General features: G+C 56.0%; 1 protein-coding gene across 11 annotated transcripts; it reads left to right on the top strand.

The window, feature by feature from the left end:
- Positions 1 to 101: 101 nt before the first annotated feature.
- On the top strand, positions 102 to 19,150 carry ARHGAP36 (Rho GTPase activating protein 36). 11 transcript variants are annotated; one of them, XM_030228713.2, is made up of 16 exons: positions 102 to 2,791; positions 3,283 to 3,498; positions 4,263 to 4,396; positions 4,988 to 5,157; positions 6,915 to 6,977; positions 8,714 to 8,970; positions 9,508 to 9,703; positions 10,217 to 10,272; positions 10,430 to 10,580; positions 11,027 to 11,175; positions 11,544 to 11,714; positions 12,157 to 12,254; positions 13,186 to 15,985; positions 17,186 to 17,266; positions 17,573 to 17,630; positions 18,635 to 19,150. In XM_030228713.2, the coding sequence occupies exons 2-13, from the start codon at positions 3,412 to 3,414 to the stop codon at positions 13,322 to 13,324; spliced, it is 1,671 nt and encodes a 556-aa protein (XP_030084573.2). In that variant the 5' UTR covers positions 102 to 2,791; positions 3,283 to 3,411; the 3' UTR covers positions 13,325 to 15,985; positions 17,186 to 17,266; positions 17,573 to 17,630; positions 18,635 to 19,150. The 11 variants fall into 11 exon arrangements, with proteins under 11 accessions (XP_030084573.2, XP_050830229.1, XP_050830231.1 ...); XM_050974272.1 differs by having other exon boundaries at positions 4,239 to 4,396; XM_050974278.1 differs by having other exon boundaries at positions 2,741 to 2,791; positions 3,433 to 3,498; positions 4,239 to 4,396.
- The last annotated feature ends 397 nt before the right edge of the window (positions 19,151 to 19,547 follow it).

The following is a 19,547-nucleotide window of genomic DNA, read 5'->3' as shown; positions in this document are numbered from 1 at the left end:
ATGTGCTTGTGTGCCCAAATTCCTACTCCTCAACCTTCCTTCTGCTAGGAACAGCCACAGACTGTCCTGAAGCAACAACAAAGGATCATCTGGTTTCTAGATCACCAAAAGGGAAAAAAAAAAGGCATTTTTTAGATATTTCTATGAGTAAAACCCAAGGTATGTTTAAACAGAAGATTTAGATGCGTCAGGGGCCTCTGAGCCAAGGAATTTTCTTTTTTTGCTGTTCTCTCTGTTAGCAGTTAAGCTGAGATAGGGGAAGAGGGGGATTCTGGCAGTGCCACTCCTGCTCTGGGTCAGTCTGTACAGAATCTTTTACATGGGAAGGGTGTTTAATTTTCTGGGGATGTGGGTGGAACAGAGCAACATCAGCCTGGCTTTGGTGATTTTTACCACCCAGTTCCTTCACCTACTTTGCTTTGGAGACCAAGCTCAAGACTCCTCTGCTCCTGATTCTTCCCAGCCCTGTTCTTCATGTTCCCAGTGCATGCTATGCTCTTGCCCAGCTGTGCAGAGGTGCAGGGTAGCACAGCTCAGCCCATCCCAGCCTGCCTGGAGCCCTCTGGATCCTCCTGCCTGCAGCAGCCTCACCTTCCCAGCCTGGTGTCACCTGCAGAGCTCTCAGTCACCCTATGCAGTATTCCTGTTCTGCCAGACATCCTAATGTGCTCCCAGCACGGCAGCCGGCACCGTTCCAGCCCCTCCTGTTTGTTCCCCATGCCCCAGGTGTTGGTGCCCTTCACTTGGGCTATTGATCCCACCTCATCTTTGGGGGAGAAGCCCCAGTTCATATGTTCTGTTCTCAGGCATTTCCTGAATGTGTGACACATTCCTAACCCTGGTGTCATCCTGCTAGGTGCTTCTCCACCCTGTGCCACAGCCAAGATAGTGCCCAGGTGAGTACAGGGACATTTCTGGTGTGTTCTGTGTACCTGGCACAGAGACCTGATGGTGTGTGAACCAATCCTCGTCCAAAACCCCAAAATTCCACTGATGATGCCAGGCCTGGAACCGTCTATTGACCTGCTGGCTCTGTTTTTCCCCTCACCATTCCCTGCAATGGGAAGGACAGAGGAGAGCACTTCCTGTGCTCCTGCTCTCTTTCCCACTCACCCCAAGGCTCTGAGGTCTCTTCAGATCCCTTGGATTTCTTCCTGCACCTTCATCCTCCAGCCCCAAGAATCATCCTCCTCGTTGTTGTTTCCACTGGCAGAGCCTGGCACCAGTTCTCCCCAGGCACTGGAGAGCAGACACCCCTGCTGTGCCACCTGTCCCTGGGGGTCAGCCAGGTGGAGAGAGAGCAGGGTGGCCTGTGCTCAGTGAGAGCTCTCCTTGGGAAAATCAAGGAAGAAACTTCCCAAGTCAGGACAGTTGCAGAGCCCTGAGAGCAGCTGTGGCTGGAGCACCCCGGAGTCAGGGAAGGCATGAGGTCAGTGGGGATGGGGCTGGACTCCCCAGCGTGGCAGCTCCCACAGCACAAGGACTTGCTGGGTCCCAGCTTCTGTTGGCTGCAGGGTGGGAGCTGGGATGGGGCCAGGGCACCGTGGGCAGCCAGAGCCACCTCCTGAGGGTCTGAGGTGGCTGGGGCTGTTGGAGAGACCAGGCAGGTTGATCCATGGGACAGCAGAAGGGAGAGGAGGTAGGACCTGTGGGGCAATGGTGGCTGGTGCTGTGAAAGTAATTCAGGGCTAGAGCACCCCAGGGTCCTGCTGCTTCCCCTGTCCCAGGGCCTTTTCAGAGGGGCTGAGGTTTCTCTCAGGAGAAATCCATCCTGCAGATGGGTTGCTGAGGTTACATCCGGGGATGGGTGACAAAGATCTTCCCTTGGGACCAGGCTGTTCCCACATGGGCTGTTGCTCTCCCTGCTCCCAACACTGAGCGCTTGCCACACTGGGAGCAGATAAAAACCCTTTTAAAAAATGTTCTGAATAGTTGTGTCCCTGCAGATGAACGCTGTATTTTTAAGGAATAAACATTTTTTATGGGCAAATCTTGGCCCTGCTGCTTTCTTTGTCATTCCAACCCAAACCATTCCGTGATCATGGAGCCTGGCTGTGGCCCCCAAAGGGCTCATGGGTGTATTAATTGGCAAGGAAGTGCCAATTTGGGATGTTGGTAGAGGTTTGGGAGGCTCTCCAAGGTCTGTAACCCTCAGGGAACAAGCTGCGCTGTAGAGCCACCCCATGAGGTCTGTGAGTCCCCCAATGGCAGAGCTCTGCAGGGACCCTGGATGTGGAGAGCATCCATGTGCCCAGCCTGTGCCAGCCCCCGCCAGCCACTCTGTCATGGTGAAGATGCCATGGTGGAGCACCAGGAAGGTCTGCATGGAGACCTGAGGTGGGAATCATTCACTGGCCCTCCCCAGCCAGCCTAGGCAGCACATTTCCAGTTCAGGTTTCACCTGGCAGCACAGCTGATGCTTCGGGGGTGTCCTGGTTGCCCATGGATGGGAGTGGGGAAAGCTGAGGATGGAGGGGATTGAGCAATGAGCAGTCCCTGCCAAGGCTCCGTGTCCAGCGTGGGAAGAGCAGTTCTTCCATCCAGCCCTGCCCTCTCTCCGCACGCTGTTTCTGGCTCTCATTTCTTTGGCAGAAAATTCACATTCTCATCCCCTCTCTCCTCCCCTTTGCTGTGGCAGCTCCTTTCCATCACTTCCCCACTTCTGCTGCCGCCTGTGGGCTGGAAGGGCCCCTGGAGCCTTTGGGAGATGCTGCTGTGAAAACCATTGTCCCAAAGGAAGAGCTGGGACCTCCAGGAGCTGCTGGTGCTGCTGCAAGAGGACACAGGCAAGGTAAATGTGAGCCCTCTGATCCAGCTGGGAAGAGAGAAACTGCGGCTGACACTGGGGGAGCAGCCACTGCTCCTTGGGAATGGAGGGGGCAGCTGGCCTGAGCTTTCCCCGTGAGATTTCCTGAAATAAGCACTAGTCCTGTTTTTGAGTTAGTGAGATTCCTGCTCTGGCATCCCCTCCAAAGGAGGATTTTTGTGGGGTTCTGCCTTTGCCCCCGCTGTGGGCCAGCATTTCCTTCCTTGTGGGGAGCCTGGTGCCTGTCCAGGCTGAGTGAGCTCTCCTGTCCCATGGGATGCACAGGGATCACTGATCCCTGTCCCCTGCAGTGACAACCACACTGCTCTTATACCTCTGGTTTGGAGGTGCTGGTCCCCATCTCAGCTGTCCCCGGGGACATAAATCCATCCCTGGGGTGAGAAGCAGGACAGGTGTTTGGGGTTAACTCCTGGAGGATGAGCTTTGGCAGTACCAGTGGTGGTGGCATGTCACAGGGCTCCTCAAGTGGCGCCTGCGCTTCGGCAGATAAGCAGCAGCTTGTCCAGCCTTCCTCTTCCTGTCTTCCCCTTCCTGCCTTCCCTCTGCTGCTCCCTCTTGTGACTGGGATTCCTCCTCCTCACCCCATGGTGGCTGCATCCCCGCAGGACTCCGCTCAGGCTGGGGATGTGGCCGTGGGCTCTGCTGGAGTGTGGAGCTTCACCTGCACAAAGGTAATTCCCTACAGCGTGTCTCTCTGGGGGTATGTCCATCCATCCATCCATCCATCCATCCATGCACAGCAGAGCTGCTCAATGCAGCAGAGGCACAGGAGCTGTCCCTGGCATGTGGAGATGATCTCATCTGTGACAGCCAAGGAGTATCCTGCCCCATGCCGTCCCAGGGGAGCAGGATGTAAGTTATAAAAATCCCTGCACTGTGCCTCCTTAATGTGATGGAGGGCAGGGATAGATGGGATATTGGGAAGGAATTCCTTCCTAGGGTGGGCAGGCCTTGGCACAGGGTGCCCATAGCAGCTGTGGCTGCTCCTGGATCCCTGGAAGTGTCCAAGGCCAGGTTGGATGGGGCTTGGAGCAGTCTGGGACAGTGGAAGGTGTCCCTGCCCATGGCAGGGGTGGAATGAGGTGGTTTCTGAGCTCTCTTCCAACCCAAAGCAGTGTGGGATTCTATGATGTAGCTGAATTCCCTTTTCAGTGTCTACTTACAGGGAACTCTGAACAACTCCTTTATATTTGTTTTCTTCTTTAAATTTATGTAACTTTCTAAATTCTAATTTCTAAATTTCTAACTTCTAACCTTTAGAAACTGAAATTTTAAACCTGGCCAGAAGGTACCAGTCTCAGGGGCTGGAGGGGGGTGGCAGAGACTGACACAGGAGCCCTGCCCCATTTTGGGGGGGTCTCACTGCATCCCTTGAGACTTCTAGGCATTTATTTTTCATTCTTGCCTTAAGCCTTTTTGGAGATGTTCTTTTCAGAGCCTGTACTCTGACCTCAATCCTCTCTTCTCTCTGGGGCTGCTGTTGCTCTTTGGACCGTGCCGGGCGGTGCTGGTGCTGGGGCGGTGGCACAGGTGGCACCAGGAGGAGGTGGCACCGCTGGAGGCAGCCAGGTCAGTGTGGGGTGAGGAGCCAGGTCCCTTTCTGGGCTCTCCCAGAGCCTCACACAACAGGGAGGGCTCCCCAAAGCTCTGGGAGAGGAGATGGGGTGTCCAGGCTGTGTCTGTGGTCTGTGCTCCAGCCTGTGACTGGGGTAAAGGGCTTTGGCACCTCTGGTCATGTGCAGGCTTTTGTGATTTAAAAGAGATAAATCACCGAATTTGGGAGAGTTCTTAAAGCTTGTCTCCTTCCATGCAGGGACATTTTCCACCAGTGCAGGCTGCTCCTAGCCCTGTCCAACCTGGACATGGACACTTCCAGGGACAGAGCAGCCACAGCTGCTCTGGGCACCCTGTGCTAGGGCCTCCCCACCCTCACAGGGAACAATTCCTTCCCAATATCAAATCTAAGTATCTTCTCCTGATGCCTCCAAGGCCTTTGCTTGGAAGGTTGAAGTGAGATGATGTGGTTGGGGCATCTGCAGCCCCACTAGCTCTTTGGAGAGGTGACAGAGGGACAAATGTGTCCTGCAAAGACTCCCTGGGGCGCTCCCAGCAGTTTCTCTCCTAAAGCAGGTGTCTCTGCCATGTGTTCCTTTCACACAGGTGTGTTTTCCAGAGGACCTTTGGCTCGCCCCTTGTGCCAGGCCCCAGCCCTGGGATGCAGCCCGTGGCCCTGCAGAGCCTGTCCGAGCTGGAGAGGGCCAGTCTGCAGGAGCTGGCGCTGTTCCAGCTACAGCAGAGGCTGCCCATGGGGCATCTCAGTCTGGACAGAGGTACAAGGGGAGAGGAGGGGAGAGGAGGGACAGGATGGGAGAGGACAGGAGAGGAGGCTCCTGCCAAGGGGGGCTGAGACTGAGCCATTCATGCTGCTCACCCGCACACCACAGCCCGGGATGATGGTTATGGAAGGACATTTGTGACACATTTTGGTCCATTCTATTTCTCATTCCTGCTTTATTCTGAGCCCCGAAGGCCTGATCAGCCTGTGGAGGGGTTTACATGTCTGCAGCAGTGTGAGAACATGGCCCTCCAACCCCCAAACCCAAACCAGATGTGACAACTTGGCAAGGCCTCCACTGGGATTGTCTGAGTGCCCCTGGGGTGGGACAGGATTTGCTGTTTGAATCCATGGCCAGCAATAAGTCCTGATGCTGGAAAGGGGCTTATGGGAGAGTGGATAATGCACTGGCACATAAAAGGGTGGATAAATTTAGAAACTCGACAGGAACTGAGCACAGAGGCCCTGTCAGGGTTCACAGAGTTGCCTCTGTCCCCCACCAGCAAACCCAGAGATTTGTGGTTCCCACACTCCTTCCCAAATTCACTTCTTATCCACTTGATGTCTCTCCTGTGCCCTGGGCCATATTTTGGCATTCCAGCAGGGCAGGGGATGCCACCAGCTCACCAGGTCTGGGGCTGGGGGTGCAGAGGGAGCCTGGGTGTCTCCAGTCCCCCTTGCACTCCTGGCACCCCAGGGCAGGATGGAGGCCCCAGGTCTCTGGGATCCTCTCCCAGGGATGGAGCATCTCCCAGTGCCCAGCCTCACACTGAGCACCAACTGCTTGAGGTGGCACCCAAGTGCGGCTTCCCACCTTAATATTCCAAAGATTTCATGCCATGAAACGGTGCCATGAAGAGTCCAGCACTGTACCCCTCTCCTTCCCAGAACTCCCAGTTGCTCCAGGGCTGCAGCCCTGGAGGACTTTGACCACAAACATCCTGATTCCTTTTTTATCTTGTTTTATTTTGGACTGTTGTGATCCAGCCTGCAGTGACACCCTGCAGCAGCAGCTCCTCTAGGGACCAGTGCAGTGCCAAAAAAAGCCCCAAACCCCAGTATTTCCTTCCTGGTTGGTCAGTGTGCTGCTGGGTAATTTATGTTGGCTTCTACACTCATGTTCCTCATTCCAGCTGTCAGAGCTTTTCTCTAAGTCTTACAAAATAACCCAAACAAATAGATATAAGCTGTTCCTAGGAAGAGAATTCCTCAGGAATGAAGACGATGAGCCAGAATAGGGCGATGTGTCCTGGAAGGATTTAGGGTGGGCAGCGAGTGAATTCTCAGTTCACTGCTGCTGGATGTGTGAGGTAGGAGTCCTATAGAGCTGGATGGGATTTGTGATGGTGTTTTGTACAACTTTTTATGTCTGTGCTCTGTAAAACATTCCCAAAAGCCTTTCTGGGTCTCACTGCTCATATAGAGCCATGGGGTTCTTCCACCCCTTCACCCGCAAAGAATGGTGCCAATCTCTGGGAATGTTCTCCAAGCAGTGATGTCCCTCTCCAGGGCTGGTCTCTGGGCAGTGATATCCATCTCCAGGGCTGGTCTCTGGGCAGTGATGTCCATCTCCAGGGCTGCTCCCTGAGCAGCTGCTGCCCACTGTGTGTCCCAGAGGACTCCTGGATCCCCTCAGGGCCGTGGCTGTCACTGCAGTGTCCCCTGGCTGGAGGCTTCAGAGGGACAGGGAGCCTATGCTGAACCAACCCCAAGATGCTGGTGCTGAACCTTCCCCTTCTCTTCTTCTCTTAGATGGCCCCAAAGGCATTAAATCCATCCGGCAGAAGTTGGAGAGCTTCTCGAAGGACAGGAAAGGTGAGCAGCCTCACTTTTATATGGGCTTTGGTCCCTGCTCTCAGGGGGAATGGGTGATTTTGGGTGGGGTGGGGTGGGGTGGGAAGTGCCCAAATCCAGCAGGATGCTTTCTTCAGTTGTTCTGCTGTTCTTGGAATGGCACGAGCTTGATGGAGCCTGGAAGGCACAGAAAGGTGCATGGAATATGTGCAATGTGAAATGCGTCTATCTGCCCACTTTGCCCTGATCTTGCTACCTCCAATTCTATCTTAGCATCTCTTGAAGGACCTCAGTGACAACTCTGGGGTACACAGAATCCTAGAGCAGAGCCACGTGGGAATGAGCTTCCCCACACCAGTACAAAACCCATTCAAGGAAACTACTGAAATTATTGCCTCATACTTCACTTAGAATGTTTAAACATATCAATCATTGTACAACATGCTGATAGCAACTTAGTAGCTGTTTGATCTCTGTCTGTGGTAAAAGCATTGTATAGTTTCAGTCCTAAAAGTTCCCAGAGAGGGAGTGATAACATAGAAGCTTCATCTGCAGCTGGAAACTGCTTCTGAATGCATAATAGTAAGTCCTTTAACTCACGTTACAGGAATTAGATTTGACCAGATCTCTAAGGTTTTATAAATATCTCTAGGCAAATTGGACATCTTGTGTCCTCACATGTTCCCTGAGGCTTACCTGATGTTGAACAACAGGCAAGTCCTTGTCGGATCTCATCCTGAACGAGCCAGCAAAGAGGGTAGAAATCCAACTTCTCTCTTCTTGCAGGAGTTATGATCCCAGGATTCATGCTTCTCTCAGCAGCACTTCACAAAAATGACCTTGAGGCATTCTGGCAGGTTGGACAGTTTTGTTGAGTTATCTGCTCCTCACATGGGGCACCAGTTTGTTGGACAATACTCTCTTCTTGATCTAGAGCTGGGACAACTGAGAGGTGTTTTAAAAACATTCCATTTTCAGTCTCATGAGAAGGCTGAGACAATACAGATGTTATAATTCACCCCATCACAATCGGAAGCAAACTATTTCCAAATTACAGTACACTATGAGCATTTCTTGGCTTATCAGCTTTTTGCCAAGCCATGCTGTAGATGGCTTAAAGTTAATAATGTAAAACTACCCCTAGTGGGTCCTAATATAATGCATTTTTCATAGTTTTATTTCTCTAAAGTATCTAGTCTTATTTGTAAGGTCATCTTTTGAAACTTTTTTCTAGCTCCATTTTTCTCTCAACAATATCTTATTCTATGGTATTTCCAAGTCAGCATTTCTTGTCTCATAGTTTGCATACAGATGTATACTGTGTGGGCCTTCTGTTAGGCCCTGAGAACTCTCTACAAATCCATTTCTCACAGTTAGAATTTGGAAAGGATCTTTTGGTGATTTTTGAAGTTGTTGCTTCATAGATGCCATGGCATCTTCATGGGGCTGTAGCCAGTTAAAGGAAGGAAACTCCAAGAAAAACTGGGACAGGCTTCAACAAGCCCACTGATGGAGACCAGGCCCCTGTGTCTCCTCTCTGTTCCCCCAGCACCCCGTTTCCCATGGGGTGCCCTTCCCCTTGGCTCTTTGGCACCATGGTCCCACCACACCTTCCCTGCTCTCCAGGAGGAGCAGCTCCCTTCAGGTTTGCCTGGCTCCTTGGGAGCGCTTCAGGCGCTTCTGGGGGCAGGACCAGTGGGTCCATCCCTGCAGCTCCCTCCCTGCAATGCCTGTCCCTTCCTGCCATGTTTCCTCAGACTGCTCTGCCCACACCTTCGGGGTGCCACTCCCCCAGGTCATCGCCAACGACCGTGCCTGCCGGCAGCTGCAGGAGGCCATGGGCAGGAGCCGGCGGCTCTGCCTGGAGGTGGAGGCCACGGTGACGAGGTTCCGAGCCCAGAGGCACAAGAGGCTGGGAATGGGCACCAGCTGTATCCGGGCACCCGACGGGGGCTGCCCAGAGGAGCCGTTTTCCCCGGCTCTTGTGGACAAGAGGTCCTGGAGCCAGCGGAGGGTATGGTCCCCAAAATGGGCTCTGGTGGTGCTGTGGGATAGGGGCATCTGAATTCAGCAATAAATGGGATTTTCCAGGATTTTTTCTTACTGCCTGAGTGGGTTATATCCCAGGCTGGGCTGGTCCCAGTCTGTCCTTGGGGAAATGGTGATGTCCCCAGCCCCCCTCAGAGATGGACTGTGAGGAGTGGAAGAACCTCACTAGCAAAGCTCTTATGGAGCTGAGGTTACCAGGGGGACATTTAAGGGTCCAGAGGGCAGGGATGGATGGGATATTGGGAAGGAATTCTTCCCCATGAGGATGGGCAGGCCCTGGCACAGGGTGCCCAGAGAAGCTGTGGCTGCCCCTGGATCCCTGGAAGTGTCCAAGATCAGGGTGGACATGGGGCCTGGAGCAACCTGGGATTGTGGGAGGTGTCCCTGCCATGGCAGGGGTGGCACTGGATGCTGCCCTTTCCCAGAAACCTGCGAGGTCATGGCAGTGATGGATCTGTGGGGTCATTCCTGCCACCTGCAAATGCCCTCTGCTCCATCACAGGGGGCCATGTCCGTGGATTCCATCACGGACCTGAGTGACAACGCATCTGAGCTGCTGGAGGCCCTGCAGCTCTCACACCCCAATGAGCTGGACCCTCGCAGGAGCCAGGGCAAGAAGAAGCTGCTGAGCCTGAACCCCATCACCTGGCAGGTGCCACGGATTGTGGACAGGTGCTGCACTCACCTTGAGATGCATGGTAAGGGCTGGAAAAACTCCCTGTGTGTGGCCACTAGGACATCCTGGCCTGGCCACCCCCAAGGTGGGAGGAAGGCTGGGTTTAATGCGCACTGTAGGATTCACCTGAAGGTTGGACTTGATGGTCTTGGAGGTCTTTCCCAACCTGAATGCTTCTGTGAGTCCTGGGCTCCAAAAGCCTCCTGTGGAGAGTCCTCTGGGTTGGATGCAGCACCAGAGCGGAATGTCACTGAGGAGGGAATGTCACTCTGTGTGTCAGTGACCATCTCCTGGTGCCTCAGCCTCTGCTGCACATCCAGCCCTTGCTCACAGTGACTGTAGGGACGGGATCTCCTCCCTTCCCATAGGCAACCCAAGGAAATCTCATGGCTCCACAGCCCTTCCTTTTCCTCACTGCCTGGAGAAGGGAAAGCCATACAAGAGAAGCCTTACCACGGTGCTGAGGTGCTCCCAGGAGCAGCCAGGGTGGCAGGGAGCCACAGGAATGCACAGCACTAATCTCTCTGTCCCCCAGGGCTCCAAACTGTTGGCATCTTCCGTGTCGGGAGCTCCAAGAAAAGAGTCCAGCAGGTAAAGGGAGGAATCCACTACATCCTCTGGCTATGCCTTATCGGGGATAGAGGCTCATGTGGATGGGGATGGATGGAGCTGACATTGGTGTGGAGAGGTCTGAAATAGACTAGAACTGACTGTGATTTTCATCCTTCCCATTTCTTCCATATCCAAGCTGAGGGAAGAGTTTGACCGAGGGCTGGATGTTTTCTTGGATGAGCATCAAAATGTTCATGATGTGGCTGCCCTGCTGAAAGAGTTTTTCCGGGATTTGCCTGATTCCCTGATTCCCAGAGAGCTCTATGGAGCCTTCCTCAGCACAGCCAGTGAGTACTTGTGGAGCAGAGCCTGCACAGCTACAGGAGGATTTGTGTCGGGGGCACCTCTCACTTGGTCAGGTTGCTCCAAGTCCTGTCCAACCTGACTTTGGACACTGCCAGGAATGGATCCTTCCTCACCACCCTTCTTTTCCAAAACATCTGGACAGCGATGGGATTAGTGTTGTGGTCCCTGGCAGTGCCACACACAGCTGCTGTAATCAGTGGGTTCAGGGCGGGGGGGGGGCTTGTTTGATTTCTTTTGAATTGGACTATAAAAATCCCTCTGGTCCATAACAGCTGTGTGGCTGTGCAGTATCCAACAACACCACAGCCCTTGCTGGGTTCTCCATCCCATGGGAGGAAGGGTGGGACAGCAGCCTGGCTCTCACCAGAGCTCATTCCCAAGCATGTGGAGGAGGGCTGGGACCCTCACTAACAGCTCCTCTCCCCAGGCCTGGAGGGGCAGGCCCAGCTGGACACGCTGCAGCTGCTGCTGTTCCTGCTGCCCCCGTGCCACAGTGACACCCTGCTGCGGCTCCTGCGCTTCCTGGCCAAGGTGGCCCGGCACGCCGAGAGCTCCTGGGACCCCCAGGGCCGCCAGGTAAGGCTGCTCCAGAGGGGCTGCCCGGGGGAAGGTGCTCGGGCTGCTGGGGCTGCAGCTGAGCAGAGCTGCTGCAAGCCCGGGTGAAGGCTTCCGGAGAAAACAAATCCTTCACGGAATCCCAGGGTCGTTGTGGATGGAAAAGGTGGGAAGGTGCGGCAGGTGGGAATGGGATGAGTGTCTGCTCCAGCACCTCAAGCCCTTTGTGCTGGCCCTGCCACCTGCTCAGAGAGGACCAAACTGGATCCAGACCAACATCTCACCCTCACCTTGCTCTTGTGTTCCTGCCCTGGGGTGGGTGAGGATATCCTGGGACATCCCATGCACTACATCCACAGTCCACAGGTTCCTTTGGTGCTTCCTTGTAGATCCCTGGGAATAAAATGACAGTGTCAAACCTGGCTACAGTCTTTGGTCCCAACATCCTGCAGAAGGAGAAGCCTGGAGAGAAAGATGCCGGTGCCCTGAACTTTGAGGACAGTGCTGCCATAATCCTGGTGCTCCAGAGGCTGATTGAGCACCACCACTCCCTGTTCATGGTACGTGGGGCTCCTCAGGGCAGCCCCTCCAGCCCCTCCTTCCCTCTGAACTCTTCCAAGAGCAGCAGGGGAAGGATTTTGTCCCTGTCAGAGATGCACACCTTGGTCTGTGCCCATCCTCTGGGAAGGCTCTGGCTCCATCCTCTCTCCGCTCTCCCACAGGGCACTCGCAGACTAGACTCATAGTTCCCTCAGGTCTATTAGAATGTGACAATTCAGGTCTCCAAAAAGCCTTATAGCAATTTTTGTGGTCTGCAGGGAGCCAAAGGACTGGGGATTGTGGGGGGAAAGCAGGGGCTGAGATCCTGCAGACCCTGGGAGGTGTGTGGGGTGTGACATCAACGTGCTGGTCTGTGACCATATCCTGGGGACCTTTCTTGGCTGCCCAACTCAGCCTCCTGCCAAGAGCGGCCCCACGAGTGGTGTGGCCGTGTTTCACCAGGTGTCTCCAGAGATGCAGTGGGATGTGCTGAGGAGGCTGTTCCAGACAGACCCCGATGTCATCGAGTACCTGCTGCGCAGGAAGTTCCCTGATGTGCCGTAAGTGCCTGAGGGGCTCCTCAGGGCACAGGGACAAGTGACAGCACACCCTGCTCATCTTCCTCCAGACTGCTCCTTCCTACAGTGCTCTGGTCACCAGCTGCCCAGCAAAAGCCCTTCACACTCCATCCTTCCCATCCCTCAGAACTCCCTGCTCTCCCTCTTTGCTCCTCAGCCTGTGCCAGCTCTCTCCAGAGCTCTGGCATCTACACGGCTCCTGTCCAGCCCCTCCCCTGCTCCTGCCTCTCAGTGTCACACGCTGATTCCTGCTCCACCACAAGCATTCTCCAGATCTCCTCCCTTCTCCAGACCTCGTGTTTCCCTGCAGTCTTTGCCTGCCCCGTATGTCTGTGGGGGGCTGCCAGCTCTGTCCATACATCCACATTTCGGATCCAAGGCAGGACAGTCCCACTGAGGCTCAGAACTGGAGCTTATGCCCTTCCCTAACCTTAAAGATGGTGGCTTGAGAGGACCTTACTTCCCGTGAGCTGGGTCCACCAAGGCACATAATGCAGGAGAGGTTTGCTCCCTGGAGTTGGAAGTAGGGAATGATTGAAAACAGGGGATCCTGGGAACCAGGGGATGCTCAAGAACCTTCAGTAGAGCTGGTGACCCTTCAGTAAACATGAATTGTCCTGTGGAAAGGCTTTTCCTGGACCACAGGCCACTTCCATACCAGTTTGGATGGGGCTTGAGGCATCCCGGTCTAGTGGAAGGTATCTGTGCCCATGGACTAGATGCTCTTCAAAGTTCCTTCCAACCCAAACCTAGGATTCTGTGATTCATGATACAGCTTCTTGTTCATCTTCACATTCCTTTTGGGACTGTCTGCAGATGGCAATCTTTGGGATCATTTCTTGAGCCCATTTGGGAGTGCAGTAGGCAGTAGAAGCATTTGTAAACAGCATCTCTCTCTTTTTTGCTTTCTTAGGAGCCCAGAGCGTGAGGATCCCGGGGAGGAGCTCGCTCTGTCCGCACTGCCTGGCTGGACACACAGCCTGGAGCGAGGCTCGGTCTCCTTGGAGCTGTACAGCAACGTCTCCTTCCTAAACCTGGATGTTGGCATCTAGCGAGCCCTGGCCAGACTCTCTGGACAAAACCAGGCAGCTTTTCCCACAAAACCCAGCCCTTGCCTCACTTTGGGAGCAGCCCCTGTGCCTGTGCCCTAGGGGCAGAGCTGTACTCGGGGGTCTCCTGCCAGGCTGGCACCTCCCTGCGGGTCCAACCACTGCCATATCCTCAGCACAGCCCTGCCCTGCCACCTCCTCCTCACAGCACCCCGGGCAATGAATGGCCATCTCTAGACCTGGGGGCACTCTTGGGAGAACAGGCTGAGGAAGCTGGGACTGCTCAGCCTGGAGAAGAGATGGCTCAGAGGGACCTTATCCATGTATACAAATGCTTTTGTAAGGGCCTGGAGGGACAGGACAAGGAGAATGGCTTCCCATTGCCAGAGGGAGAAATTGGGATATTCATGGGATATTCAGAGAAATTCTTCCCTGTGAGGGCGGTGAGGCCCTGGCACAGGCAGGGACACCTTCCACTGCACCAGGCTGCTCCAAACCCCATCCAGCCTGGCCTTCTGGCCTTGAACTTTTCCAGGGATGGGGCAGCCACAGCAGGGCACTTTTAGGGACAAAAGAGTACTTCTGCAAACAGTATTCCATATTCCACCACAGCCTGCACCCAGTCCTGGTCTGAAGGCACCCAGACCTTCTCAGGTGCCCTGCTCAGGGCTGGGCTCTTATTTTGCAAAGGTCCCTTCCCTGCAGATAGAACAGTTGGGATGGGTGGGGAAGCATTTCCCAGAGGAGCCTGTGCTGTGAGATAGCTGGTGAGACCCCCTGGGAGCTGATAAGTTCCAGAGAGCAGAAGAGCTGTTGTGTCTGGAGGAGCAGATAAATTTGGGACACCATGAGGCTGTGGAAGGTTCCAGAGGCCATGGGAACACTCGAATGTCAGCTGTGAGACCAACATTGTGTCTAGCCACTGCTCTGGGTGGGATTGCACCTGCTGCAAGAGCAGCCCCCAGCCTTTCAAATTCCTTCCTAGGGTGGTAAAACACTGGCACAGGTCATCCAGAGCAGCTGTGGCTGCCCCCTGGATCCCTGGAAGTGTCCAAGGCCAGGCTGGATGTGGCTTGGAGCAGCCTGGGATAGGGAAAGGTGTCCTTGCCCATGGCAAGGGGTGGAGTGGGATGGACTTTAAGGTCCCTTCCCACCCAAGCCATTCTGTTATTCCATGATTCTAGGATGGAACAGGGATGCTGACATGGGAGGCAGCTCTTTGCAGGAAAAGTCCTGCTGGATTTCACGTTGCCAGCACCACACCGAGGGCAGGGCGGCACGGGGAGCTCACCGGGAAGCACCAGCTTTCTCTGGCTACTACAGAGCCACCAAAGCCGCCGGTAGGGTGTTTATCCCTGGCAGTGTTGATGCGATATTGCTGGAAACTCCGCTTGAGGGCAGCCCGGCACCGGCCCGGCCCCGGCCCCATGCGGCTGCACGGAGCCTCTGCTGGAGCGCACCGGGCTGGCCCGGCGCTGTTCCATTCCAGCCTCACGAAATAAAAACTCTCCCCAGCCAGTGCACGTCTCATTCATGGAGCCTTGGCGTTGCTCTGGAGGGGCTGGCTGGCTTTTGCTCCAGGTTCTGTTTTCAGGGGCTCTTTGCCCCTGCAAGCCTTGGGCGTCACCTCAGAAATGATAGGGAAGGTTCTACCTTGATCCTTCCTGATCCCCAGTGCTGGCACAGGAGGGGTTGCTGCTCTTGGGGGTCTCTTCTTGAGGCGGGGTGTTTGCTTTTGGGGCAGTGGTGAATGTTTGGGGGAGTCTGCTTTTGGGGGGTGGTGGCTCTCAGGAGCTGGTCGCCGTTTTGGAGCTGGTCACTGTTTGGGGGGATCATTGCTGTTTAGGGAGCACTTGCTGGTTTTGGGGGGCACTTGCTGCTGTTGGGTGGTTCTGGCTGGTTTTTAGTTCCAGCCCCACCAAAGCCCCCTTGAGCCCCTCAAAGCGGTGGGGCAGAGCCAGGCCTAGGGTAAACAGGGAGAATCTGCAGGAATGGGACTGGCTGCTCAGATCCATGGGTGGCTTTAGAGTCAACAGCAAAGAAAGCAAAGCCTGAGCTCCTCTTTTTTTAAACCCCTGTGACTCCCTCACACTGCTGCCCAGGATCCAGGGCCGGGCCCAGACACAGAGCTCTGGGCTTGACAGCTCTCTGGGAAACCTGTGGGAGAGAATTGTGGAACCACTGAGGTTGGAAAAGCTCTGCAAGAGCACCAAGTCCAACCATCCCCCAGCACTGCCCAGGCCACACTGACCCATGTCCCCAAGTGCCACACCACACGGCTTTGAAATCCCTCCAGGAACGGGCACTCCAGCACTGCCCTGGGCAGCTGTGCCAGGGCCGGACAGCCCTGTCCACAAAGGAATTTCCCCTAACAGCCAACCTGACCCTCCCTGGCACAACGTGAGGCCGTCTGTCCCTCGTTCCCCGGGAGCTGAGCCCGACCCCCGTGTTCCACCTTCTGTCCGCGGGTTGTTCGGGGGTGTTTGTTCGGGGATGTTTCGGGGTGTTTGGGGGGGGACCCCGGGACTCCCCCGGTCCCGCGCGGCCGTTTGGGGGCGGAGCCTCCAGGAGACCCCGCCCAGCCCCGTGCCGGGCAAAAGAGGCGGGAGCGGAGCGGGAGGCGCCGCTGCCGCCGGGACCGGAGCACAGGGAGCAGAGCAGCCGGTGAGTGCCGAACCGAAACGATCCGGGACATGCCGCCTCCTCGGAACCCGCGAGGGGTTCCGTTCCTGTGTCCCCCCGCAGCCTCTGGGCACTCCCCGGGAGCGGGATGGAGCCGGGGTCCCGGACCCCCCCGGCCGAGGATTGTGCCCTCCTCCGCTCCTCCGTGTGCCCCAGCCTGGTCGGAGCAGCTGTGGCTCCCCCTAGATCCCTGGCAGTGCCCAAGGCCAGGCTGGACATTGGGGCTTGGAGCAGCCTGGGACAGTGGGAGGTGTCCCTGTCACGGCAGGGGTAGAATGGGATGGGCTTTGAGCTGCCTTCCTGCTCAGACCCTTCTGGGATTCTGTCAAGTCTGAGTAGGACCAGCTCTTACTGGGCTGGCCCCAGCCCAGCTGTGGGATGAGCTAGAGGGAAGGCTGAGCTGCCCGAGGAGCTGCGTGTGCTTGGAGCTGGCACTGCCTGCAGAGCCGGGACCTGGAGCCTGGCTCTGCCCCATCCCCAGCCTGGGCTGCTCCCGAGAGGCTCTTGCTGGCTTTGCCTGCCAGGTGGGTACCCCAACACCCTCATGTTGCCCCCAGCGATGGCTGAGGAGCTCAGTGAGCTGCTGAGGGAGTTCGAGGAGGTCATGGAGGACTTTGACCGGGGCCCTGCGAGTCAGTACCAGCAGCACCTAGAGGAGCTGAAGAGGAAAGCGGGACAGAGTGTGTATGACAGTGGCATCGATGAGCTGGAGAGTGAGTCTGGGCTGAGGGTGAGGAGCCCTGGGGAGGATGGTGTCTGCTGGGGTGGGAGCTCTGTGGTTCCTCCGTGGAGCACATCTTCCTGCTGGCATTGCCTGAGTCAGCCCTGGTGGGCTAGATGAGCAATGGGGGATGACCACTGGATAGTGGCCCAGAACCTGCCAACATCTGCCAGGGCTCCTCATGCCAGGCAGGCTGCTGCAGAACCCCGAGAGGATGGGGATAACCCAGTTTTCTGTAATAACCCTGTCCTTGTAACTGTGCCCAGACAACCTCTGGTGCTCTTCGACCTGAGAAAGAAACTCAGTTCCATTTTTCCAAGCATTCCTAGAAGCAGGGGAGGAGCAGATGGGGTCTCCAAGAGCATGCCGCCCTGTGCCATGGGCACGACCGGGCCGTGTTCTTGCAAAGTGTTCATCAGGTGCCTGTGCCCAGGCCAGGGACTGATGCTCTATCTCCACAGGTGCCAGCACGTCCCCAGGAAGCAGCCTCAACTCCAGTGAGGAGCACCTCAACAGCCCAGCTGACACTTACACCACCAAAGGTGAGCCTGGCCCCACCCAAAGGGGTTTTCAGGGCTTCCTTCTCTGTGCTCAGCTGGGCTTGGCAATGACTACCAGCCCTGGATAGGGGGATGCCAATGCGGCCTACAGAGTGGGAATGAGCCCTTGTGTCCTGGCAGGAGCCTGGAAGGGGCAGAAGTTGGATTGGGATTTTCCTAGTTGAGGCTGGACTGGCTGGGACAAACACAGCTGGAGTAGCTGTACTAGGAACAAGGGGTTGGGGTCTCTCCTCTCCCCAGTGAGGGGGGAATGGGGAGACCTGACCGTGTTTTTCCCCGCTAGCAAAGCTAGGAGACACGCAGGAGCTGGAGGAGTTCATCGCAGACCTGGATAAAGCCTTGGAAGGTACATGCCCAGCCTTGATCCCTGCACTTCCCACGGGATGGGACACCTGGGCTGGGGCTCCTCCCCTGCCCCTGACTCGGCACAGCCTGGCCAGCACCTCCTCTGCCTGGGGGTCCTGCTGCAGGACCCCAGGCTGCAGTGGTGGAACCCTTCCATCCTTCCTTTTGGGGAGGGGCTCATGGATGTCACCACCCTCTTCCAACTCTTTCAGCTTGGGAAGAAATTCCATGGCTTAAGTGTCTTACCCCCTTGCTGCCTCAGTTTCCTCAGATGAGGTGCAGTGCTGGTGCCTGGGGACACGAAGGCTGGGTTACTCCTGGCAGTGAAGCCCAACAGCACAGCCTGCAGAGCTGTTGATGTTTTTGGGAAGATGCACAGAGACCTGTGGTCCTCTGCCTGCTGCCTCCCTCCAGCTGCTGCTCAGAGGCTGCTCTTTACTTGGGGGGGAAGGTGAGCAGGAGGAAAGAAGGGATCTTCCCTTGTGGTATCCTAACCTACCCCATCAGGAGGGAGGAGAGTGGGTCTTTGTGGTGGCAGAGAGGGCAATCCCAGCCTGTTGGTCATGCTCTCCTCCTCCAGATGTTTCCCTCCTGGTAAGAGCCTGGGGTGTCCCTGAGAGAGGGGGTGATGCTGTGCTGGGCATCTCTGGCACCTCTGGAGAATTTGGCTGCTGTACCCAGGAGCTCTGGAGAGTTTGGCAGCTCTCCAATGGCTGCTGTGCTGGGGAAACTGAGGCAGAGGCCACTTCCTCCCACAGGGGCCCTGTGTGACAGGCTGGAGGCACAGAGAACCAGATTTCCCCCCACGCAGACTGTGAAAGGCACAGTTCTGCTATCTGTTCCCATCCCTCGTGTCCAAAATGAGGTGGCTGGTGGGAAGTGTTCCTTTCCAGGCCCCAGCCATGTCAGGAGGGAGGAGGGAGGGAGGGGACCAGAGCTGATCCCCTGCCCCAAATTTCTGCTCTAACCCTGTAGACTGTCACCATCTTCTGTGTCATCCTGCAGAGATGTGAGCTGTGCTGTGGAGTCTGGAGAGGAGCAGCCCCAGCCCTGAGTCTCCCTGATGCTGCCTCTGCCTCTGCACCTCTGACTGGGGTGGGGATGGCTCCGGGGACAGGGACGGGCAGTGGGGATGGATCCGGCCGCAGGACGATGGTGACAAGGCCCTGCCAGCGCCAGGGGAGGACAGCCCTGGGCAGGACCTGGCTCTGCCCTGTGCAGGGTCTGGTGGCTCCAAGGGGTTTGGGGGCAGCTGGGCTGCTGCTGAAGCCCCCAGAGTAATTTTGGGGAAGATCAGCTTGCTGGACATCAGCATGACCTCAGTGTCCCCTCCAGGCTGGGAAGCCCGATTCCTTGGTGGCATCTGTCACTGCTGACCTTTGCTTTGCGTGGGGAGCCCCAGATTGAGCCCCTCTCTGCCCCCCAAGTGCCTCTGCCCCAGCTGCTGCTGTAAATACTGTAAAAAATATGTTTTGTGCTGTACAAAGGGGACATAGTTCTGTGAACAGGATTTTAAACCTCTGCCTGTCTGTGTCCATCTTTTTCCCATTGGTGGGGTGGGAGCAGGGATGCCTGAGGCTGCCAGCTGGTGGGACTGGCATTGGAGAAGGGGTAAACCTCAGGGAAGCAAGTTCAGCAACACAAGCCTGGCTAAAGAGGAATATCAGGAATCCCTTGTATTGCCTCCCCATGGCACTCGGACAGTGTGAGGTGGCAGAGGGAGCAGAGTCTGTGCCTTCCTCCCCCTGCTCCGGGAGCTGGACACTGCCTGTCGTCCCTCTGGGATGGAGGGCCTTGCTCTGGGGCTCCTGCTTCCAAAGGGAGGGGCTCTGGTGCCACTTCCCCTGGATCTTGTCCCTGTCAGCATCCCAGGAACAAGGCCCAGGGATGTAGGTTTGCAGCCCTCTGCCAAGCTGAG

The sequence above is a fragment of the Serinus canaria genome, chromosome 4A (genome assembly GCF_022539315.1).
Source record: "Serinus canaria isolate serCan28SL12 chromosome 4A, serCan2020, whole genome shotgun sequence".
In the NCBI taxonomy this organism is placed as follows: domain Eukaryota; kingdom Metazoa; phylum Chordata; class Aves; order Passeriformes; family Fringillidae; genus Serinus; species Serinus canaria.
Note: the sequence above shows the minus strand (reverse complement) of the source record. Positions and strands in the feature narration are given on the sequence as shown.